This window comes from Vombatus ursinus, unplaced genomic scaffold (assembly GCF_900497805.2).
Source record: "Vombatus ursinus unplaced genomic scaffold, bare-nosed wombat genome assembly UNPS02012082.1, whole genome shotgun sequence".
NCBI classification, from domain to species: domain Eukaryota; kingdom Metazoa; phylum Chordata; class Mammalia; order Diprotodontia; family Vombatidae; genus Vombatus; species Vombatus ursinus.
In genome coordinates this window covers 4282191-4307839 of record NW_020951860.1, presented here as the reverse complement: position 1 = coordinate 4307839, position 25649 = coordinate 4282191, and the positions used below count along the sequence as shown (strand labels likewise).

Here is a 25649-nt window from a genome sequence, read left to right as displayed (position 1 = left end):
ATTGTGTCTCTGGAGCTCAATTTTTTTTTTTTTTTTTTTTTGCTTTTTGATGAAGCAATCCGGATTAAAGTGACTTGCCCAGGGTCACACAGCTAGTAAGCGTCATGTGTCTGAGGCCGGATTTGAACTCTGGTCCTCCTGACTCCAAGGCCAGAGCTCTATCTACTGCACCACCTAGCTGCCCCCTCACATTTTTTTTAAAGAAGCTACTCTTCATCTAACAGCATTTTCTCTCTCTCTCTCTCCCTCCCTCCATTCCTTCGATCTTCTGGTACTCACTGAAACCTGGCTTTCTATTAAAGACACCAGTATCTTTTCTTACCTTTTCTAAAAGAGGCTACTCCTCTCACACTCCTTTACACATAGTCAGTCAGTCAGTCAATAAGTGTTTATTAAGCACCTATTCTGTGCTACACACTATGTTAAATGCAGGGGAAAGAAAGGCAAAGGATAGTCCTTCAAGGAGCTCAAATGTTAATGGGGGAGGCAACATGCAAACAATTATGTACAAACTATATATAAGATAAATTGGGGAATGGCTAAACAAGTTGTGGTATATGATTGTGACGGAATACTACTTGTGCTATAAGAAATGGTGAACTCAATGACCTTAGAAAAACCTGGAAAGACTTGCACAAAATAATGAAGAATGAAATGAGCAGAACCAAGAGAACGTTGTATAGAATAACAGCAATATTGTTTTAAGTACAACTTTGAGCGAATAAGTAATTTTGATTATTATAAATACCCAAATTAACTACAAAAGACATACAAAGGAAGACACTATCAGCATCCAGAGACACAAATGTGTATGTGTATGTATATATATGTGAATATATATGTATGTATATATATGTATATATGTATATATATACATATTTGTATCTAATGATGGCCATCTCGAGGGGTGGAGAAAAAAATTTACATGATAACTTGATTATATTTTTAAAAGAAATAGCAAGTTGTTTCATGTGTAATCATCTTTTTTATTATGTTATGGAAATGTTTGTTTTATTCCATAAATTAAAAATTAAATAACATTTTAAAAAATGATAAATAGGAAATAATTAATAGAGGAAAGGCACTAGAACTAGGGACTGGGAAAGGCTTCTTGGAGAAGGTGAGATTTTAACTGGGACTTGAAGGAAACCAAGGAAGGATGTGGAGATGAGGAGGGAGAGCATTCCAAGCATGGCCAGTGAAGAGGGATGGAGTGTCTTGTTCATGTAACATCAAGAAGGCCAGTGCCACTGGACTGAAGAGTACTGGGGAATGGGGGTGGTAAGGTGTAAGAAGACTAGAAAGGCAGAGGTGGTGCTAAGTCATGAAGGGTTTTGAATGCCAAACAGAGCATTTTTATATTCAGTACTGGAGATGATAGCAAGCCACTGGAGTTTATTGAGTGGGGATGGGTGACATGGTCTTCCCTGTGCTTTAGAAAATTCACTTTTGTGGCTGAATGGAGGATGGATTAGAGTAGGGAGAGACTTGTGGCAGGGAGACCAAGCAGTAAGCTATTACAGTAGTCCAAGCATGAAGATACAATGGACCGCACCAGGGTGGTGGCAGTATCAGAAGAGAAAAGGGGGGAGCATTAGAGTCACGCTGCAACAGATTGAATGGGGAAGTGGGGAGTAGAGAGACAGCAAGCTGTAAAAGTTGACACCTGTGTTTAAATGATGAAGAAACTTGGACCCAGCAAGGGAGAGACCAGGGTTCCACAAGGAGCAAGAGGCAGCACATAGACTTGAACCCAGATCTCCTAACTATGAGTTCCCCGCTCTTTTCTGCCATACCACACTTCCTCTTGTTCACCTGTAAATATCCATGAAGCTAAGATGTCAGAGGGGCCGTTTTTTGGGTTTTTTTTTGCTGGGCACTGGGGTTAAGTGACTTGCCTAGAGGTCACAGAGCTAGTAAGTGTCAAGAGTCTGAGGCCAGATTTGAACTGAGGTCCTCCCGACTCCAGGGCCAGCGCTCTATCCACTGCATCAACTAGCTGCCCCAATAGGGGCCATTCTTGTCCCTAGTGCAATGATCTCTTTCCATCAGTCCCACTACTTCCAAAAAGACTATCGAGCAGTTGTCCATTTGCCTCTGAGGGTAGCCTTCAAGTTTTGGGGTTTTTTTTTAAACCACATTCATAAGGAGGTGCTTGGAATTCTATTGAATTGCAGAATAAGATGGCAAGTAGCTTTTGCGGTGTTCCTCTGACCCTTGCTTCAAATACTAGGTGAGGGGAGAGGCAGATTGATGTAGTAGCAACAGCAAGAGCAACAACCAATCAGGACTTTTCTGGACTGACAAGCATGCACCTCTCAACAGAGGGGTATAGAATGAGGTATATGTGTTCAGATATGGCCAATTTATTAACCTGCTTTGCTCAACTGGGCACTTATTTGTTACAAAGGAGGTTTCTGTTAGAGGAGGGAGAGTCATTCATAACCGACAAGGATGTTTAAAAAAAAATAGCATCGAAAAACTTTTTTTTAGTGCAAAGAACAATGGAATTGTTGGAAATTCTTATTCAAGTATCGGTTGGACCAGACGGCCGTTGGGAGCTATTCCAACTCTGAGTTTCTGTTAATCTTGGGTCGGAGGACTTGGATTTGAATCCTGGTTCTTCAACTAACAAGTTGTGTAACTTTGAGCGAGTCCCTTTCCTTCTCTCACCTTTAATTTCCTCCTCTGGGAAATAAGGAGGTTGGGCTAGGTGATTTTTAAGTCCTATCGAATCTCAGGTCTATGACCCTCTTACTAAAAAATCTCCTAATGTGGCTGTGTGGCAGACTGCCCCCAGAAGTCAGATTGAAGAAGAGGAGTGTGAAGTAAGAACACACACCACCTCCACGCAAAATCAAGATTTTCCAACATTTTTCAATGTCCAATTAGGGACAGATACTCCTGGTGAATAGGTGCTTACCTACTACAGAGGGTTCCAGGTCCACCATTACTGCCCGGGGCACATGTTTCCCGGTGCCAGTCTCACTGAAAAAGGTGGTGAAGGAATCGTCATTGTTGACCTTGCTGGCCTGGGTGCCAAAAGTACCATCAGCTTGGATGCCGTGCTCTAAGCAGAAAAGTTCCCAACAAGCATTGCCAATCTGGACTCCTGCTTGACCCACGTGGACTGATATACACTCACGCTATGAGAGGGGAGGGAAGAAGAGAAAGAACAGAGAGTGCCAGTCATTCCTCTGCCTTATGGTCTCCTCCATTTCTGGGAGTTTGTTCATCCCTGGAACATCCCTAACCAGAAACTCAATTTGTACCTGTAACTATTCACACAGAGCCATCCCACTAAGAACCTCTAGACCTGGCTTCTTGGGGTCCAGGACAATGATTCCCTAGAATTTGGTATGAGATTATAACAACACACCCCCTACCCGCCCCCATGAGGTATCGTTGTAGGGATAGAAGCGGGAGCTTAAAGGTCAAGTTACTTGCCATGGATTTTTACTAAAAGGAATAAGTTCTACTTTTCTCTTCTTTCTCTTCCCTTCTCTACTCCTACCAAACCGACTCTATACCAGAGCCACAAGGCTTGTGACATATTCCCATGGGAAAAGCGTGTGACTCATCTGTTTATTTCTATTCTTATCCATGGTTTGACGCAGACTGGGGTGGCATTTCAAAACTTGAAGTTATCCAAAATGGGGGTGGGGCTTCCTAACCATTCCACTCAGTCCTGAATCAAGTACCATGCTGGACAATAGCTCCCCTCCAGCCACTCACCCAGTGGATTCTATGAGTTTTCTAACTCTTCAGGGGCAGAATAGGACGTGGAGAACAAGGCAATGTTCCTATTTCTTAGCCCCCAAAGGGTGCCAGGACCAAGGGCTTCCTAATTTGATAAATTCCACAAGTATTTAAGGAAAACTACTTCAGCCTACACCTGTGCCAGATCTTGAGTGATACAGAATAAGTATAAGATGTGGCCCATACTACCTAGGAGCATACAACTTAAGAAAACAAGACTTAGCACACAAATGAAACAATTAGGAATTGATAGCAGATCATGTGTAATAAGGCAATAAATTCATAGACTTACAGAATTGAGAACTAGAAAGGCACTTTGTTATTGTTGTTCAGTCATATCTGACTCTTCGTGAACCATATTGGAATGGGGTTTTTTTTGGCAAAGATACTGGAGTGGTTTGCCATTTCTTTATCCGGTGGATTGCAGGCAAATAGAAGTTAAGTAACTTGTCCAGGGTCACACAGCTAATGTCTGAGGCCAAATTTGAACTCAGGTATTCCTGACTCCAGACCCAGAGCTCTATCCAGTGAGCCATCTAGCTGCCTTTAGAAAGGCACCCAAAAATCACCTAATCTAATGCCTTTGTTTTACATATGTGGAAACTGAGGCCCAGAGAAGTTGGATAGACTTGCTTAAGGGCAGCTAGTCAATGGAAAAATCAGGGCTAGAATCTACATTCAGTGTATAGGAGAAACTATACCACAATTTAAAACAATGAAGTAACAAAATAAGCATAAGTTCTCTGGACCATTGAGAAGTTTACTGACTTATACTTCCCTGCCCCAAAGTCAGTCATTCCACTAGCATTTATTAAGTGGCTACTTAGAGAAGAACAGGTAAGACTTCTAAGTTAGCTGCCCTGACTCTCTGCCTCGAAATCGCCAATGGTATCTTCTGGGACATCCCTCAAAGACCCTACCCCATCCCACGGTCCCTCAACTCCACCTCTGTTTTATGCCTTTTGGGCATAAGAGTAGGCAATTATACTTCAGAGGTCTTTTTATGGTCTGTGCCCTTGGCAGCATTATGATTCTCTATTTCAAAATACATATTTCACTACCTTTCTAGTTACACCCACACATCTGGCAGTTAGTTGTGGCTTCTGGCTTTTTTTTTTTTGCTTAGGCAGTTGCGGTTAAGTGACTTGCCCAGGGTCACACAGCTAGTAAGTGTCAAGTGTTTGGTCTGAGGCCAGATTTGAACTCAGGTCCTCCTGACTTCAGAGCCGGTGCTCTATCCACTGCGCCGCCTAGCTGCCCCGGCTTTCTGGCTTCTTAAAGAGGGTATCATCACCATGAAGTATTAGGACATCTTGAGGACCAACATTCCTTTGCTCTAGAAACTCTATCAGGGCAAGGTTATACCTTATGGGCATATAAAAATGACTAACGACTACTGTGTTTTATCTAATTTTATATCTCCTCCAACACCTAGCACAGTATTTTTGCACACAGGTTGTGCAAATGCTTACTGAATTTGGGTTTGGGAGGAGTATTGAATTTGAGATGTTCTTCTGTGGTTCTGACCTACTGTCTCCCAAGCAAAATATTCTACTTCTCATCTATGCTTCTGGTCTTATCCAAGGAACAGCTCTGCCTCTAGTCTGTCTCTCCTCTTCCTTTCTTCCCAGAACAATAGCCAGAATAACTGCCCTGGGCTTTAGGAGAGACAGGGAGAAAGAAGGAGGAGCAAAAAAGTCACTAAACTATGCATACTGTTTAACCCAGTGATACTACTACTAGGTCCCAAAGAAACCAAAGAAAGAGAAAAAGGACCCATATGGATAAAAATATTAATAGCATCTCTTTTGTTGTAGAAAAGACCTGGAAAATAAAGGGATACCCATTCTTTGGAGAATGGTTAAACAAATTATGGCATATAAATATGGTGGAATAATATTGTACCGTAAGAAATTATGAAAAGGATGATTTCAGAGAAACCTAGGAGGAATTGTATAAACTGATATAAAGTATACAGTAACAACACTTACTTAAGTGCCACAATTTTATACAATAATAAAAGAAAAATAACTTTGAAAGGCTTAAGAACTCTGATCATTGCAATGACCAACAATGATTCCAGAAGATCAAAGATGCTCCCCACCTCCTGACTCAGGAGGCAGAACAAGGCATACATTTTCAGACATAGCCAAACGTGAGAATTTGTTTTAGTTTAACCATGCGTATTTTTTACAATGTTTTGTCTTTCTCTTTCTTTTTTTAAAGGATGGACAAAAAGAGGGATGAAGACTAGGATAATCAAAAAATTAAAAAAGAAGAAAATAAAAAGAAGAAATAAAAGATGGAGGTTGAAGCATTTTTAAGTACATAGAAGAGAATAGAAGATCAGGAAGAACCACAGACAAGAAGGGAAGCTTTGAAAGAAACCATATGTTAAATTTATCACATATTTTTTTTAAAAAAGTTGTACCTAATAAAGAGTTCACAATTTCATGTACAAATCTCTTTCTATGCTACTATAGATATGGAAATGTTCATTTAATTTGATGCTTGTTAAGTTCAGAATTAAAAAGAATAAAATTCTTTTGAAAAAAAAGAGAGCAAAAAAGGAGAGAGGAACATTAAAGTGGATAACACTTCATCCTCTTAAAAAAGCATAATTTGAAGCTGACACAGGTCAACTCTGCTCCCTGTGTCACCAGGCAAATCCCTTTACCTCTTGAACCTCAGTTTCCTAATTTGTAAATTGAAGGGGTCATATAAGTAATTTCTAAGAACTCCTCTAGCTCTGTATCCAATGACCTATGATTCCCTGCTGAGAGGAGTAACAGGGTGGGTTGAGGAGTTACTAAATCCTTCAAGGAATGGCCAACTTGAACACACTGTGAGCCGCTAGTTTAGTTAGTGACCTTCATATGTTTAGTTTCCTCTTAATGATTTTATGACCCTATATGATTAATCAAAAAACATCCCCATCTTCTTTCACCATCCCTGCCTATGGAATTCGAAGCAGGCTGTTTTCACTACCAACCTCATCTACGGAGGACCAGAAATGTCTCGGTGGCCCCCAACTGCCAAAAAGCCTGAAGAGATTGGCTTCTATCAAAGGCAATAGAAAGTCGCCACAAGAAAGAAAGGGATTGGGGCAGCTAGGTGGCCCAGTGGATAGAGCACTGGCCCTGAAGTCAGGAGGACCTGAGTTCAAATCCAGCCTCAGACCAAACACTTGACACTCACTAGCTATGTGACCCCAGGCAAGCCACTTAACCCCAATTGCCTAAAAAAAAAAAGGCATATAGGCCAAAGGAGGTTATAATGGCAGAGTAGGGAACAGAAAATCCCTACACGATTATATTCTTATCATCAGGACCAGGGTTCTTTCTGTGTGAGACTATATAAAACTCCCCCACCCCACTGCAGTATAAGGTACTCAGAGAAGAGTGAGGCCATTTTTCCTTTAAAGGATGTTTTGAGGGGAAAAGGGTGGTAGGCTGTCCTGCCCAAATCCTCTAGCTTATAGAACTGAAAAATCCTTCTCTATCATCACCCTAATAAGCTTCTCCATGGTCCCAAAATCTCAGAATGAAATTTTTCCATATAAAAAAATACAACACAGAAACAGGGCCTGGAGCGGCCGCTAGGTGTCTCAGTGGATAGAGCACCGGCCCTGAAGTCAGGAGGATATGAGTTCAAATCTGGCCTCAGACCAAACACTTGACACTCACTAGCTGTGTGACCCTGGGCACGTCAGTTAACCCCAACCAACCCTCCCCCCCCCCAAAAAAAGGAACAGGGCCTGGGAAAGCCTGTCCTCCTGCCCACCAACAAAGGAGAAGACAGTGCACTGTCTAACCTCCATACAGAAGTCCCCAAGGTCAGTGATATACAATGGTAACGTAAGGCAATAGTCAATCCATGGCAGGGCAGCAGCAGCATCTTGCTCCTAACTAGATTCCAAAACTTCAGATGTGAAGCATAGAAAATTAAAGGATGGCTCATAGAAATAGCTTCTTTGGAAATAGGTCATCCCTCCCTAACAGAACCAGGGGCCAATATGCCTCAGCCCTAGAAGGGGTAAGCTGATCTTACAGAGGAAATTTGAGTCCTAGGCCTACTGCAAACTCATATTTCAAATACCCTTTCTGGCCATCCAGGACTCACACTTATTCTTTCTAACTATATCTGCATGGCTCTATTTTAAACCTAAGCTTGTCACCCGGGCCCTTCTGGTGCAAGAGGTTGGTTTTTTTCTAATCTCTTATGAATTTATGAAACAGTCTCAGCGTCTGAGTTTATACAGCCATTTGAAAGAAGCAAGTTATTATTAAGGGGGTGTGTTTCCCTGAGGGGTGTGTGTGAGTGTGTGTGTGTGTGTGTGTGTGTGTGTGTGTGTAGAAGTTGGCATATATAGTGCTAGACTTCTCTCCAGAAGTCATACAGTTCATTCCCAGCTTTCAAGTCACCTCAGTTATCCTTGATAAATAGGAGGATCCATCTTAACTGGAAATACCAACAGAGAAGGAAACACTATACCTTCCAAAGGTCCCATTCTAACTTCTCTATCAAGAAATCTTTTCAAATGCTTTAACTTAGATCATTCAGGGTGCCACTGTAATGAATTTCTCTCTATATGAGGAATAGCTGGTCACATCATCTTTTCTTAAAAAATTCTTTACAGATTTGAAAAGCATTGGGTTACTTTAAGAACTACTATTGGATATTCTAAGGAAAGTACTACAAACTGTCCTGTGGCATATTCTATGTTAAATCCTGAGACTAATTCAAAATCATATTTGCAACTCTGACTCACTCATCACGGAATATTGTGCTTTATATTTATCTGCATTTTTGTCTTATTGCCCTGTTAGCTTATATGCTTTGTGAAGGCAGGGGTTATGCCTTATCTAGGAAGCATTTAGTAAATACTTGGTAGATGAATGTTTGTTGTATGAATCTTGCTATCTCACCTGGCTTTTGCAGGGTTAGAAAAATAATAATATTGCTAGTAGCCAGGCTAGGGTTATTAGAGATATTATACTGTTAGTCAGGATAGCTAGTGAAAATGAGATATTTATTTATATTACAGAGGGAAAATTAAAAGCTAATGAATTTCAGAAGAGATTGTTTGGACTCCTGCCCTATTAATTCTAATTAGGACATATTTTAATTGAAGGCTCATTCAGATCAAAGGATAAAATAGGCCTAGATTCATGTCAATGAATAAATGTAGCACAAAAAAGATTCAGATACTAAATTAGGGGCTATAATAAAGCCTAAAATATTCATTATGATGAAAAGTAGGAATAGTGGGTGCTTCTTAATAAGTGGTTTCACTGTAATGGGTGATAAGAAGATAAGTGAACTAAAAAGGTTCTTTAGCATTGCAAAGTTGCAGGAGATGATAGGATCATAAATTTGGACCTGAAAGGTATTCTAGAAGATATCTAATCCAACTACTTCATTTTAAAGACTAGGAATCTGAGGCCCAGAGAGGTTATGTGACCTGATAAAAGATCACATAGATAGTCAGTGACAGATCATTGGAGATTTTCAGTCTCAGATAAAATGCTGTCTATTCTTCTCCCCAGATGAAGCCAATTCAATTCAGCCAATATTGATTGAGAGCCTACTATGGTCCAGGCCTTTTGCTTTTCCATAATTCACCTCCATTTCCCAACCTTTCCTTCCTTTCTCATAAGAAAGATGGGGCCAAGTTTGCATCAAGGAGGAAGAAGGCAAAGTGCTTTACTAATATAAGGGTCGGCCCCTTTCAGACTTTGACAATTTTGATGCTTCAAAGGGGAAAAAACAAAAACTTATACATGGAAAATACTAAGAAACCAAGGACAATTCACCTGCCTAGAGCAAAGCTGCTATTTGTATATGACCAAGTAGAGAACTTTGGAAGTAATAAATGAGGACTCAAGATCCCAGAATTGTTTTGTGATCATTGAACAAATATGCATTGCCTTGTCATGGCTTAGCTAGCAGAGATGAGCATTTGGTTACGCATCATGAATGATACGCCATTTCTGAATCAGGAAGAACTGGTCAAAGAAAAGACCTCAGAGCTGTGTGAGAGTCTATCTCTTTCTCTCTCTGCACTGCCACCCCAGAAGTAGAGAAGAAGTACCTCAAAGCCCACTGAGGAAGCAGAAACAGAAAAGGTTCTCAGGCTAGGGGTCTCTGGCTTTCTAAAAGAACATAACATCTCAGCTGAAGGCAAGCTGGAAGCTTGAAGTGTCAGAGACCATAGATGTCATCAAGGAGCAAGTCCAACTAAGCAGAAGAGCAGCCCACCCTAGCAGCAGAGTAGCGACTAAAGCAGTCCAGTGCCTTGACCTTGCCTGCTTAGACTCACTCCGTGCTCTCTTAGGAGTTAGTCCTGCACAGCACGGGAGCAGCCCAGCTTAGCAACAGAATCACTCACCAACACAAATCATTAAAGTAACCTTTGGAAAGACAAGTTCTAAGAAAGAGAAAAGACACTGAGTCCAAAGTTCCAGAGTCATGTTACCCTGGCCACATGTGCCTCACTACCATGGTACTTCATTTATGCCCACTTTCCTGTATGCACACTGTGTGCATTTGTGGGAGACTGTACCTCATGTTTATGAGTATAATAGTATATAATTATCATTCTTGTTTTGCCTTTTTAGTAAATATTTTGGCTAAAAGTACATTGAGGGGCAGCTAAATGGAACAGTGGATAGAGTACTGGCCTTGAAGTCAGGAGGACCTGAGTTCAAATCAGGCCTCAGACCAAACTCTTGACACTTACTAGCTGTGTGACCCTGGGCAACTCACTTAGCCCCAGTTGCCTTAAAAAAAAAAAAAAGAGTACATTGAGCCAACTGGCTGATTTGTTGATGGGAAATACACCAATAGGGGTTCAGAAAATATAGTATAGCATGATTAGCCATCCACAAGGATTAGTTCTAAAATCCTGAAAGTAGTGGTTGTGGTAGCCACTTTCTCTTAGGACACTCCAATCTGCTGACCTGAGTACAAGTTGAGGGGAAATGAGCTAGAGAAATGGGAAGGTGGTCCACATCAGTAATTCATGTTGTTCAGTTTTTTTTTGTCGTGTCCTACTGTTCATGACCCTATTTGAAGTTTTCTTCTGCTATAGTAGGTTGTCATTTCATTCTCCAGCTCATTTTACAGATGAGAAAACTGAGGCAAACAGGTTAAATGACTTGCCCAGAGTCACATAGGTAGTAAGTGTCTGAGACTGGGTTTGAACTCAGGGAAATGTGTCTTTCTGACTCCAGGTCTGGTGCTCTATCGACTACGCCACCTAGTTGCCCCCGTAATCCATGTATTTGAGCCAATAATTATGGATCTTACTCAGACCTGTTTGGTAGAGAAGCTAGAATTCCAGTCACTTCCCTTGAAGTAATTATTCTTGTCATTCATTAAATTAATGGTATGAAAGCTTTCATTTTGCATTTTATCCAACTTGCACTTTTGTTGCTGGAATTATTTTTAACATACAGAGGACTAGAACACTTTCCCATCCTCCTTATTTAGGGGTTCTCTTTCTCCTCTAATTTCCTGTCTTCTTAAACTTCTGTAGTATACTTTTCAATTAACTTTAATTGTTTATATGGTTCTTTGCAATGTTTTGATTCCTATCACTTTAACCTTTTGGCTTTTTATTTTCAATTGTTGATCAAGGGTATTCAGAATTTCTGATATATTTTTGTTTTCCAGATTCCATATCATTTTTAATAGCCTTTAATTAGGTGACATGGAGCTCATGTTTTCTACTGCATTCATACCCTAGATATTGATAAAATTTCCCACTGTCTTTCAACAGGTCCTCAATAGTTTTCTCAAGATGTTTTTGTCATGGTGGCATTTGATGCCTGTCTTTAGAAGTTTTCCTAGATAATTATATTTTTCTTCCTATGATGTTTACCATAGCAACAGCCACAGTATATACTGTGTGTGTAGGTTTTGAAATTTTTTTTTACTCATTGTCAAATATTGTGGGACAATGCTTATCAAACATTGTCAAATAATGTGGGACATGATAGTTTAGCAGATGCCAGCTTTTTTTAATTGTTCTGTTTTGGTAAAATTAGTCTATTTGATGGATTCACATTCAAAAAAAGACTTTTTTGAAACTCCAAGTATGTTCATCTTTTCAGAATCATTCAAGCCTCTCTCATTTTTTGCCACCTATTTCATTATTTGGTAGCACTTCTGGTGTTTATGCTAAATGTAGGTTTTTCAATGCCTTCCATCTTCAGCTCTTTCCTCTTTAGAATTAAGGAACTTCTCAATTTCTACTTTTATTTAATCTAATCTGTGTTTAGCAATAAAGTTTTTTTTCCCCTTACAATTGCCCTTCATCAACATGCAGTATACTGTTGTGTAATTTGAAGCTGAGGATATCTTTGAGAAAAAGTAGTATGAAGTCCTTGCCTAAATCTGTTAGAAATCTGTTTCCTATTTTGATATGTAATAGTGGCACATAATTAACACCTTCCTGACTTCAATCATTTCATACGTACTCATGGTTTGCCTACTTTAATAGACAGCACAAAATGCACTGAAGCATTTCTATTAGTTAGAGTATTGTTATTTCTGAGTTGCTTGGCTATATCTTGCCTTCTTATGGTACCAGAACACATAGCACCAATTGATCCACTGTCTTCCATGTCAAGCTACTCATCATAATGGTCCCAAGCAGGGCCAGTCTACAGCCCTATGACCCCAGTAGGGTGGGAGCAACATTATGTTTAACCAATTTTTATTGACATATTCTAATTGTTACATCACTGCAATTTTTTTTGTATCCCTTTTAAAAGAATTTTTCAAAAAAAAGAACGAGAAAAAAGTCAACAAAACTATATCAATACATCAGGGAAAAAAAAGCCCTGACATTGTATGCAATGTTCATACCAGTAGGACCCTGCCCCACTCTTACCCCCACACATACACATTCACCATGGCAAAGGAGATGGGTGAGGTGTCCTCTCATCCCTCTTCTTTGGCACCAAACTTGTTCTTCATTATTTTGCAACATTTACTTTTGACTCTTTTTGTGGCTATTGTTCTTTCCATTTATATTGTTGCATTCATTGTGTGTATTGTTTTTCTGGCTCCATTTACTTCCTTTTCATCAGTTCATCTAAGTCTTTCCACGAGGAGCAATATTTTAATCAACCCTGCCCCCATACAAGTTGTCTAGGTTTTTCCTTAAAAGATATTGAAACCATCCTCGAGACAATGAGTTCAGAGAACTAAAGTCTTAGGTTGTTGACATCACCCCCAGTCGCCTGAATACAAAAAGCCACGAGGAGCTTCATCCTCTCTGCGATGCTTGTCTGGAGGGCCACAGTGGGCAGTAGAGCTTTGCTCAAGTGAGTCAGTTTTTGATGTCCTCACTGCAAATCCTTGTTGAATGTCCTTCCCCTGCTATGGCTACATTTATCTTCTTCTGTTAACTGTTGAGTAACCTACAAGCATCTCATTTCATTCCAATATTGTTCGTCACTACCAGGGGACTGGCCTGAGTGGGGCTGAGTTTCTTAGATTATTAGACACAGTTTCATCACACTGGCTGTGGTGCTAAGCCCAAGCCCAATTCTGTGGCATTATGGGCTTCCTTCATAGTTACCACATCAGGTACATCACCCTGGGCAGCTTTCCTTTATTTTGCCATTGCCTCCCCCTCACAGCATTGATGATGGGTTGGGATTCCTGGTAGTTAATATTATTGTATTTATTACTAAGGGAATAGGACACTTTAATAAGGACACTAAGCATCCCGTAGCCAAAACTTTCCAACCTAAACAGATTGTCCCTGAGGTCCCTGGAGAGTTTCCTCCCCAAACACGTCTAATATATCGAGTGGTAATCCCATCACTATAAGAAAGAGGGTGAACAACGCCTGAAGGAGGCTATGTGAAGGTTTGTTGAAGCCTGTTTAGTCTATACTTGGAGATGTACTGTCAGGAATGCCAGAACCTCTGACCCTCAACCCATAAAATGTCAATCAGCTCCCAGAAAGGTTGAATATAGTTTGCCTAGAAAGTAGCAGAAGGGATTGCCTATTTCTGGACAAACTTCTAACCTAGAACCACCTAAATCTAATAACCACAACTCCCACTAACATGAAAGGTTTAAAAAAAAAACTATAAATCTTGGTGAAACCTATCCTCAACAAGGGATACATCCTCAAGTCTTGGATCTTTTACCAACAATCCAGAAGTATATATCAAGGGAAAGGATTAAGAGTGGAAATAATAACAATACTACTAATAATAATAATAACTGCATATCTGTACACTCAGTAGGTACCCAAGACATATATGCTTCACTTTAAGAAAATTCATTATACAAAAAAAAATTTTGAAACCACATGCATTAGGGACTGCTTGATTATTCATTTGACACTTGGCAATTCCTTCACTTACCCCACACCTCTTAAAAAAATCAGTTGCAGGTTTCTATTAAGTAATCAGCTACCTTGATGAATTTAAAATATGCTACTTAGAAAATTTGATTTGCATAGAACTTTTCAGGAGCACATCCAGTCGTGTTAGAGCCAGTTCTAGCCAGCTTGGAGAGTCAACTGTTAAATTTTCAGTATGAGCATTTATACTTTAGAAATTGTCTATTGCCAAATCCGGGCTTGATTTATTGTTTTGACTTAAGAAAGTGTTATGCAGGTAAAATTTTAAACTGTGTGTGCTTACTCCCCTACTCCACCCCAGCCTGGTTGTTAAACATTTACCAGAACATCCCTGTATTGCTCTATAAATTATGTCTGAGCTCAGGAATAGTGTAGTAAAAGGCAGATGGAATGAAATTATCATCAGACTGGAAGCCTGGTAACTAGAGACTAATAATAATAATAATAATAATAATAACTGGCATTTACGTAGTGCTTTAAGATTTGCAAAGTACTTACATCCATTACCTCATTTGAGTCTCACAACATCCCTTAACATATCTATTGTATAAAGAGAGATGTAGCTGTAAAACTTGTATGAATAATAGTAGGTTTAATATTATATAGTGTTTTCCCCAGTGAGAGATTCAGAACTCTCTTCTATGCTTGGTAGGCTTGGGGTTCCCAAGAAAGCACTTAGAAAATTTCATAAAGTGCTATCTCAATGTGAGATTACCAAAGTACCAAAGCTTAAAAGAATCTTAAGATCACTTGTGCCTTCTTTTTACAGAAGAGGAAACACAGGCCAATTATTAGCTTTCCTAAATTTACACAGGTAAATTAGTGGCAAAGCCAGGAATAGAAGACAACTTTTCTCCTGTCTCATTTAAGGTCTCCAAGAGTGGAGCACAACTGGCCATTATTAGGACAGGACACCTTTTCCTCTAAGAAATTTATAATTTTGTTCACAGCTCTGGTACCCCCTGGACCAGAATACTAAAGAGAGTAGATGGGGGAGCAGGGAAGAGGTTTAGGAAAAGACTACATGGGGAGGAGAGAAGGGAAGGTCATAGACAAGTAGAACAGAAAGCAGGCGCTGAGAATTAATACCGCTCTAAGCAGGACATGTGTTCTTCTACCTTCCATTCCCCACCCCCAACATCTCTCTCTGCTCTTCCCCTGCAGTAGTAGGGCCAGAAGTACTATAATTACCATCTCATACAGGGACTGAAATTTGAGGAGTCTTTATGGGTTTACTTTGCTACCTATTTCAGGGATCTGGGATAGGGGAAAGTGTTCTAATTGAAGGTGTAGGGATTCTAGAATGTGATACAAGAGGAGATCTCTGAAGGATTCCCAGAAAATTGGATATTTAATTGAAGATTGGAGTGCTCCCTGAGAGAAGAAAGGGAGTCAGTTGTTATTTTCCTCTTCTTGGTGGGAGAGAGGCGAAGAATAAGGTTAGGGAGTGGAGAAAGGTGTTGAGATACTTAGCTTCCCCAAACCACGGTGATCTTGACCCAGCCTCTCAGGCATGTGGAGATTTGCAGAGGGTCCCTTGTACCAGATAGCCTGAGATGGAAAGTTGAAAGTCTATATGGTAGCCTTCTGCTGGCCGCAGCCCTACACCCAAGGAGCAGGACCAGGTAAAAGAACTGAGGGAACCTTAGTGGCGCCTCACTTCCCACTTCCAAATTCTGAGGCCATCGAGATATCCAAAGTTGCCAACTGAGGCCACATTGTCCTTTTACCACCTGTCTTGGTGTAATGTTAGAGGAGCAATAGATTTCGAGTTAAAATAGTTGGACTTGAGTCCCAGGTCTGCTACCTAACCAGTGCGACCTCAGAAAGTTATTTGACCTTTCTGGGTCTGGCCTAAATAAGTTCTAAGATCCCTCCCAGCTCTAAATCCTGTGAATTCGTATACACCAAGGCCATTCTCCTAGTCAGCAGCCCCCACCTTGTTTCCCCCAAATTACTCCCCCCAACCTCACCCACGGCAAACACACATACCACCTGCACCCGGCTGGGATCTTCCAACATGAGTTAAATAGAAGTTTTCCCTGATTCCTCAGAATTCCCCCCAGATCCTTCGTCACTAATCCCACTCTCAGGCTCTGATCTCCCTAACTCCCCAGCTCCAGGACAATCCTATCCCATTTTCTGCACTTTCCTTTCAAGTAAGGTGTCTGCGGGTCCTCTGCGATGTTCCGCCCTAATGTTGCTGATCGCCTCTGGTCCCTCGGGGTCCTGGATATGTCACTCTCACCTATCCCCTGACCTCAGCTCTCCAAGATTTTTCCTTTCTATTACTGGAGCTGCCAGTTCTCTCTCCTTTGACCTTCTCCCAGCCCCCCACTTCCCAGGGACCCCGGGTCCGGGATCTCTCACCATCCTGGCGGCAGCAGCTGCAGCGCTTTTCTCCCACGGGCTTCTCTTAGCAGACACAGCTTCTCTACCTCTCGGCTTGCAGCTCCACCAGTGCCTTCTCCGCTGTTGTGACACACTGAGGCTAGAGGGAGCCAGGGACAGAGACTGACAGTGGCTACCCTCCAGCTTCACAGTCCCCTGGGGATAAGGGAAGGGGAGGAGTAAGTCAAAGTGACTTCTACCCCCATCCCCTTCTCCTGCTCTAGCCTTCCTAGCAAAAATACACTTGTGAAATTTTCACGAATCGTTATTGTTACTGCTGCTACTACTACTAAGTTATATTTACAAGACACTTTATGCTTGCAAAGCTATTTGCATAGATTCTCATTTGCTCTTCACAAAAATCTTGTTGGGCAATCTGTACATGTAGTATACACATTTTGCAGAAGAGGAATGAGACTCAGGGAAATTAAATGACTTGCTATAAGGTCGTATAGCTTGCAGAGAAATAGGGATTCTGCTTTTGCATTCTTTATGATCCTGATGCCCAAAGTTGTAGTCCTATTACCAATATAATAGACCCACTGATCCATGGTGCTGGAGTACTCTTCCACTAAAGGTTCCCTGCTCTGGGTTCAAGCAAACTGGGGGAAACTAGCTTGTATTGGAGAGGTTAAGCTTTTTCTCCTTGTCTATCTACCTCACGTAATAGAACTCTAGGAATAATCACTTACTCTTAAATATGGCTCAAGTCTAGGGTCTCCTCTAGAAAGTTCTCATTGTATAGGACAACTATTTATTTCCTCCACCACGAAAGAAAAAGCCTCATAAACATATGTTGACAAATACAAAGAAACATGATATAGTAACCCATGACTCCTATTATACTCTCCACATGCTCAAAAGACAGAAGGAAAGCATATCAGGGAAAATTGCTTCTCATTCGACTCTTAAGTGGGCAGCTCATCTGCTCACTGGCTCCTTGACAAAGCCTTCCATCATTGGTGAGGAAGGTGGCAGCAAATGGGCACCAAACAGAAGCGTCTGTTTGGGTATACACGCCCTTCATCAAGAGTCCAAAGCACTCCATGGGAAGTAGCCTAGATAGAACAAATGTGTCACTGGAAATGACCAAGGTACAGGTTTATACCCCCATATGCTAGCCATTGATTGATTCTTCGTGTGTGTGTGTGTGTGTGTGTGAGAGAGAGAAAGACAGACAGACAGACAGAGAGACAGACAGAGAGACAGAGACAGAGAGAGACAGACAGACAGAGAGAAAGAAAAGGGTAGTCAAGGAAGCCTTCCCACCCAACCTGCTAGATTTGGGCACTTCCACTGCAGCTGACAATGTACTGGTTCCTTCCAATGGACAAGCCACTTGTACATGTACAAAGGTCTATGGTTGGTCACCCTATGAATTATCCCTAAAATCGCTGTTCACTCAGTAGATTTTAGAAGGGAGAGAATTTCTGCTATCACTCTCTTCTTCTCTGTCAACCAAGTGGGACCCTTCCTCAGACTTCCAGCTGGGGGAAGAAGATTCTCTTTTCCCTGGTAGCAATGACAGCTGCTCATCTATGGCAGCAAGATCATAGGTGTTCCAGGACAGGCCTGAGCCTGGACTTTAGGTCCCTGACTATCTCTTCTGTTTTGTGTTTCTTTGCTTAAGCACAGTTGATAAAACAATGATCCCAAGATGGATATTTTTAGCCTAAGAGCAACTTTTGTGTCCTTCTCCTTTCATTTTTCATCCTTTGTTCTATTTGACTCCTAATTTTCTCCTAATACAGATCAGGTATTCCCATCTGTCTTAGAATTCGTGTTTCTATCACATTTCACTGTGACTCTTTTTACTGGCATTATCCAGTCAGAATTCCATTTCAATTGGTCCAAGATGAAGATAAAGCATTAAAAAATCATACTTTTCTCCTAGAAATAATTATTTAGTTTTGGAGAACTATCCCAAAACTATGAGGCTATGAGGCGAGCCACTTGAAACTCTAGTCATTGACCAGAGCATTCATTGTTTCCTACTTCATCTCCTCTTATGAGGAGGTACCAGTAAGGAGCAAAAACATGATACAGCTTGGTTTATTTTCCTCTGTCCTGGATGGTGAAACTGTCCACCCTGGACAAACCATCAGTGATGGTATTGTGATTTGGACTAAAAGATACATCCTACTTATCCCATCCTCTTTCCCTTACCATGGGGAGGTTGGATATTCAATTCAGTTCAACTCCTCACACATTTATTAAGTGTTTATCATGTGCAGACACTGTCAGGGAAAACTGCCTAACAATTGGAGCTGTACAAATGGAATCAGCTACATAGAGAGGTGGTGGGTTCTCTTCTTTGCAAGTCTTCAAACAGAAGCTAGATGGCCACTTGTTAGATATGTTATAGTAGAAATTGTTTTAAGTACGGGTTCTACTAGATAGCCATTCAAGTCCCTCTCAACTCTCAAAGTCTACGATTCTATGATTCTTTGGCCCATTATGTTCCCCATCTTACCCCCAGAGGGAAAATCACTTAAGGCTTAGGTTTGGCTTTAGGCTCTCTTCCTAAGAGGAAAGTAAAAAGCAACTCAATGTATAATATGAATCAGGTATGGAACAGATATTTATTTCCTGTTAAAAAAAATGCTAAACACAACACACAAGCACACAATTAACCATGTATTGACAGAACATAAAACAGGATTTGGTAACAACTTACAACTACTGCTTACTTTCCTGGGAGTCTGAGATTTAAACTCTGTTAGAGCATAGAGCAATTGGAGGATTACTAAATAGGCACTTTTCCATTTCACCTCAGCTCCGCATGAGTCCATGTCTTGTTAGCCATACCAGGGACTGGGCTCCCTATCTTGTCTGTAGTTATCTTTTCCTATGCAGAAACTTCCCCTGCTTTCAGTCAGTTCCACCAGGACTTCTTGATTTCTCAAACTCACAGTCACTTTGAAACTTGGACAAAACCATGTTAAGATAAATTTTCAGCTACCTATACTCAGGAAAGAAGCATGAAACAGAAGTGACTGGGGTTGACATCGAAACTCAGGCTCACCTAGGGAGGACATATGCTTTAGCTGCCATATGCTAATGGCTACGTGATAGCCAGAATGGGGAAAATGGTGAGCTGTCTTCCCCCAACTCTCACAGGAAGAATCTTGAGTGACCCTGCTATTCTACATAAATAGGAAGAGAAAGAGACAATTAAGCATGAGTCACTCCCCTTTCAAAGACCCACTGAGTTGGCTCTTCTTGCTCATATCTCTTGGTACTGGAAATACTTTCTTGTTATTGGAAGTTATTTCTTGAGTCCCTAGCAAGCATTCTTCTCTGGTACAAGGGATCATACCTCTTGAAGCTGTTTCCTCTCTCAGGTATTTATCCTCAGTGTCTCTTGACTCCCAGTTTTCTATAGTATACCACATGTTCATGATCATACAACTGACTGAGAGATACAAAGAACAAAAATAATAGGATGCTGTGTGTTTATTGGTTTTTAAAAAGAGTTTGGCTTGGTATAACAATATGCAATCTTGAAAGCTGTTCCCAGACAAGATGCCTCCCACAAATGAATTAAAATTATATGCCTCTATAATAAATGTGACTACAGAGATAAAGACATACACTTACTTAAGGTCATAGAGTCTCAGTTTTAGAGTTGGAAGGAATTTTAGAAGTCATCTACTCCAATCCCTTCATTTTATAGATGAAGAAACTGAGGGCTAGAAAGGTCAAGTAACAACCCAATATCACACAGGTATAGCAGAACAAGGATTTGAACCCAAGTTCTCTGACAGCATATTCAGCACTTTTCACACCAAACTAGATGTTCTGTGGTGTCATGGAAAATGTTCTGCATGAAGTCCAAAGAAGAAAGGGATTCTCTGTTGATGGCAACATTCTCCAAATGTTTCCATTCAGACATGACTTTTGTACCAATCGCACTGAGCCTCAACACAAAACCTCCTCAGTGAAATCCATAGCAATGCAAAGGTAATCAGTCTCACTATTTACACTGGCCACTTTCCTAGCCTATAACACACAACTGGAAAATGAAGCCCATCAAGTTAGTTCATTAATATCTGCATGTGTGTGTATATTATGGATAAATTAGGTATATGGATAATAACATGAGCCCTGAATAGAGTAGAAAAAACCAATTTAGGTTGTATTGGGAAATTGCATAGTACTTTCAAAGAACTAACACTTATGGCTACCACAAAAGTCCATGAAACACTATTTCAGAAGAATAAAAATGCTAAATAATGCAAACAACAATGGAGGTCTTTTTGGATTCTAGTTTGTAAAATGCACAAATGTGCCCTTGAATTTACTCCTTTTCTTCTCCAGAAGATTGTAATGTCAATCACCTTCTTCTTTCTCTAATCTTTAACATCTCCCTATCTATTGATTCCTTCCCTGCTGCCTTCAAACATGCCCAAATTACTCCATTATTAAAAAAACTTTTACTAGACCCTGCCACTCCCTCAAGTTATCATCTTAAATCTCTCTCCCTTCTCAGCCAAACTCCTAGGAAAAAAAAAAGCTATCTGCATTCACTGCCTCCACTTCCTCTATTCTCACTCATGCCTCAACCTTTTGCAACCTGACTTCTAACCTCAATCAAATGAAATTTCTCTCTCCAAAATTACCAATGACCTCTCAGGTGCCAAGTCCAATGGTCTTTTTTCAGTCCTCGTCCTTCTTGGCCTATCTATAGCATTTGACAGTGTTGACCTGGTCTTTCCTGAAACTATTCTTTCCTGGTTCTACTCTTCCTACCTGCCTAACCACTCCTTGTCAGTTTCCTTTGCTGGTTGATTATCCAAATTACCTAATTACAGATGATGCCCAAACTTCTCTCATAAGTCTCTTATTCTTTCTTCTTTTCCTGCACTCTCTCTCTCTCTCTCTCTCTCAAACTTCATTAAGTCTGATAGGTTTAATTATTTATCTCTATGCTGATAATTCCTATATCTCTATATCCAGACCCAGTCTCTACCTTGAGCTTCAAACACATATCACCTGTTGAACATTTCCAGAGAGCTTTTAGACTCAATATGTCCAGAAAGAGCTCATTATCTTTTCCCCCAAACCTTCTCCTCTTCCAAACTTGCGAATTTGTTAAAAGCACCATCATTCTTCCACTTTCCTAGATTTGTAGCCTTGGAATTAACCTTGACTCCTCACTCTCTCTCACCCCATATATCTAATCAATTGCCAAATCTTGCCATTTTTACCTTTATGACATCTCTCACTTTTAACCCCTTCTTTCAATTTACACAATTACCACCTTGGTTCAAACCTTCATCACCTCTCTAGATTATTACAACAGCCTGGTTTCACTGCCTCAAATCTCATTCCACTTCAGTCCATCCTCCATATTTCTATCCAAAGGACCAATGAAGTGTTTTGCACATATAGATTCTTGATAAGCATTTGCTGATTTGAACTTTCGAAACTCTTTCCTAGAGCTTGGTAGTAAAAGGAAAATGATATGAAAGACATAGCTTAAGGGGATGGCAGGGTCAAGTGAAGATTTTTTAAGGTTAGGGGAGGACTGAGTGTGTTTGTAGACAACAGTAAAGGAAACAATAGTGTAACCCTTGTCACAAATCCCATTGGCCTGTCTCAAAGCCCACTGGTATGAGATTCTCTCCTTAATGGTGGAGATGAATGTTCTTCCCTGTATGAGGGTTGGGGTGGAGTTGTTGAGAAGTTAGAGAGTTAGAACCTTCTCTAGGCCTCACTGGGGACTCATCAAGCTTCATCTGGCTTCCAACTTCTAGCTTCGAGAGAAAAGATGGAAGAGGCCAACTCCACTTCAGATTGCTGAAGGAAAAGACTCTGGAAAGACATGAGAAGAGTGGACAGTCTCCATACTGTGCCTATCCCTGAACTGCTCTACTAGAGACTTTGGGAAACTTCCCCTTGGGTGAGATTTGAGACTCTCTCTTGGTTGAGCAAAGTTATCTCCATCCCAATGAGAAAGCTCCTTCACTTTCTATTGTCTGGTATATATTCTCCCATGTTTATTTTCTCTGACTTCTGTTTGGCTATGAAATTGGATAAATGGGTTTCTTTGCTATTTGCTATGTGTATTCATTGTGAAACTGACATTTGGTGAGAAAGGGGTCAAGCCTTGGATGTAAAGTGTGGGGTCTAGACTAATAATATTTAAAGGAGTTAATAGATATAACTCTAGCCTGGTATCCCCTCTCTCTGAGGAAAGCACAGTGGTCTCCAGTCCCAACTTTCTGCACCCCCTTCTGGAAGGAGTGAAAGTCATCATTAGAGAAAGGTAGAGAGAGACTGGAGATGTCTATTTTGCCTCCCTTAGAGCCATACAGGGGCAACTAGGCAGCACAGTGAATAGAGTGCCAGAGCTGGAGTAACACAGCTCATCTTCCTGATTTCAAATCTGGCATCAGATACGAGCTGTGTGACCCTGCGCATGTCACTTAACCCTATTTGCCTCAGTTTCCTCATCTGTAAAATGAACTGGAGAAGGAAATGGCAAACCACTCCAGTATCTTTGCCAAGAAAACCCCAAAAGTGATCACAAAGAGTCAGACACAACTGAAAAATGACTGAACAATAGAGCCACATAACAGCCCTTGCAACATGTAAGCCTCTCTACACATGTAGGGCCCATTCTTTTCCTACAATAGGAAAGGAGAGCTTGGAGATAAGGGAGAATGATTATTGACAAGCTCTCACATGAGCAAATGGGGGCATTTGCCTATGATCTCATAGGCATAAGTAGAAGGTTAGTCTTAACAAAACGTTAGTTCTTCCTCAGAGACCAGAGTATAGGAAAGAAAATGAATGAGTTTTGAGTAGGGGAAATGAAAGTCCTCAGTCTCATTTGAGGCCATAAGGCTTTAATTTTTGTCAGTAATGTAAAAGGTGAGGTCATCAGCTGAGAAATAGGTAAGACATCTTGAGAGAATAAAAGGTTAAACAAAGAAGAATAAAAGATTGCTGTGTAATAGTGAGAGACTAGTTGAGCTTGGATAACATCAACCTATAGTAAACCCAGTATACATTCTTGTATGACTTCCTCTAACAGTATTCAGCAAGATGAGAGGAGAAGTGAAGAAAATCAGATGGTGAAGATGAGCCAAAGTTGAGGATTGGCAAAGTGTGAAAGGTGGAAGGACAAGGAGGCAAGAAATTCAGGGTAGAGCACAGAGTATATTTGCACTAGTCAACTACAGTGTCAAGACTATGAAGAAAGGAAAGGGAGGTCAGCAGATGTAATAGATTAGGAGAAAAGGGAGGAGTAGAAGGACCAAAGGTCATGGTAAGAACAAAGAATAGATTTGGGAAGAGTGACCTAGAAAGAGAGATGGAAAGATAGGAGATTATGATCAGAAAGTGGAATTTCAAAGTCCCAGATCATGGATATGGGTGGCATATTTGTAAGCATTGGTAAGAAGCAAAAATGTCATTGGAGTAAGAGGTCCTGAAAAACCAGGAGGCCAGGGTGATCAAAGGGATTCTATGTGTGGGAGTGGAGGTGGGGGGAGGGGAGTGGGGTGTGTGTGTGTGTGTGTGTGTGTGTGTGTGTGTGTGTCCCCACACATGAAGAAAGGGGTTAGGTAAAAAAGAAGATTAAGACAGTTCCTTGAGAAAGGAGTGATAGTGACTTAGAAGCCAGGATATCATAGTAATACGGATCTGGACAGAGTGATATAAATAGATGGAGTAAACCACAAAGGAAGGGAGGTTGCTATGTGATAGTGGCAAACAGAAGATATGGCAGAGAGGAACAGACTAACTCCTTTTCCTGAAGTTGAGTTACCATGAGCACCAGAATTTGGAGAGTGCAAAATAGGAAGACACAGAATGAAGGGGAATCTGCTAATATTTCACTGGATATTAGAAGCATAATGGAGCCAGAGGCCAGATGATGATTTATTTGTACCTTGGAGGGATAGGGCTGACGCAGAGAGAGATGAGTATGTTGGAAGATATTGGGACATTGGGAGAAGGGGAAGAATTTCATCTCAGCCGATGAAACTCTGAATCATAGAGATAAGGGGATCAGGAAGTGAGTGTTTGAACTAATTAATTGGGATTTCTATCCTCTAGAGTCCTGTAATGGCTGAGTGTTGTAGATATAGGGGCAATAGTATAGGTTTCCAAGACTTGTCACTTCAAATACCAAAGAGCTAGGTGTATGGAGGTTGGGAGGAGATGGAGGCTCTACGAAGTTTTGCCCAGTAGTCTGGCTCAGTTAGCGATTGGGTCTCCAGGGGCCAGTCATCCCAGCCTTCCCTCTGAGACTATCTCCAATTTATCCCATATAGATCTTGATTGTACATAGTTGTTTGCATGTTGTTTTCCCCATTAGATTGTGAGCTCTTTGAGGACAGGGACTGTCTTTTGCCTCTTTTTTATCCCCAGTGCTTAGTACAGTGCCTAGAACAAGCAGCCTCTTATTAGGTTGACTGAGATTGAAGATATATACTGGATAAATTGAAGCTAACAGAGGGAGGGCACTAGCATTAAGGGGATAGGGAAAAACTTTTTGTAGGAAGTGGGATTTTAACTGGGACCTGAAGGAAATCAGCGAAACAGGAGAGGAAGAGGAAGAAAGAAAAATCCAGGCACAAAGAATTCCATGCTTATAGTCAGGAGACATAGAAGGAAGGAAGGAAGGAAGGAAGAGGAAGGAGGTGGCACTGTGCACTTTACAGACATTATCTCATTTGATCCTCACAACAACCCTGTGAGATGGATGCTATTATTATAATCATTTTACAGTTTAAGGAAGCTGAGGCAGAAAAACATTTAAGTGACTTGCCCACCTATGACCACACAGATAATAAGTATCTTTACAGACATTATCTCATTTGATCCTCACAACAACGCTGTGAAATGGATGCTATTATTATCATCATTTTGCAGTTTGAGGAAGCTGAGGCAGAAAAACATTTAAGTCACTTGCCCACCGATGACTACACAGATAGTAAGTATCTGAAGCTGGATTTTCGTTCAGGTCTTTTTGACTCAAGACATAGCGTCTAGACCACTTCACTACCAAACTGCCTAGAAAGCAGTACGGCCAGTGGAAAGATGTGGAATAAGGCAGAAAACTACCTGGCTCTCCCAAATTCCTCCCCTGCTCCCA

The 25649-nt window shown here is 40.8% G+C and overlaps 1 protein-coding gene and 1 long non-coding RNA gene across 2 annotated transcripts in view; one reads left to right on the top strand and one right to left on the bottom strand.

Moving 5' to 3' along the window:
• The window catches only part of LOC114039542, a 33112-nt gene extending 26899 nt beyond the window's left edge, over nt 1–6213 (top strand). Inside the window, exon 2 of the long non-coding RNA XR_003568684.1 lies at nt 5986–6213. This is a non-coding gene — a long non-coding RNA (uncharacterized LOC114039542). The remainder of the gene's footprint in view (nt 1–5985) is intronic.
• Nucleotides 1–16684, bottom strand: part of TUBA8 (tubulin alpha 8) — a 28202-nt gene extending 11518 nt beyond the window's left edge. The window contains exons 1-2 of the mRNA XM_027857329.1: nt 16520–16684; nt 2924–3146 (exon numbers count right to left, since the gene is read on the bottom strand). Of these exons, the coding sequence (XP_027713130.1) occupies nt 2924–3146; nt 16520–16522 (226 nt within the window). The 5' untranslated portion in view covers nt 16523–16684. The remainder of the gene's footprint in view (nt 1–2923; nt 3147–16519) is intronic.
• Between the last annotated feature and the right edge of the window lie 8965 nt (nt 16685–25649).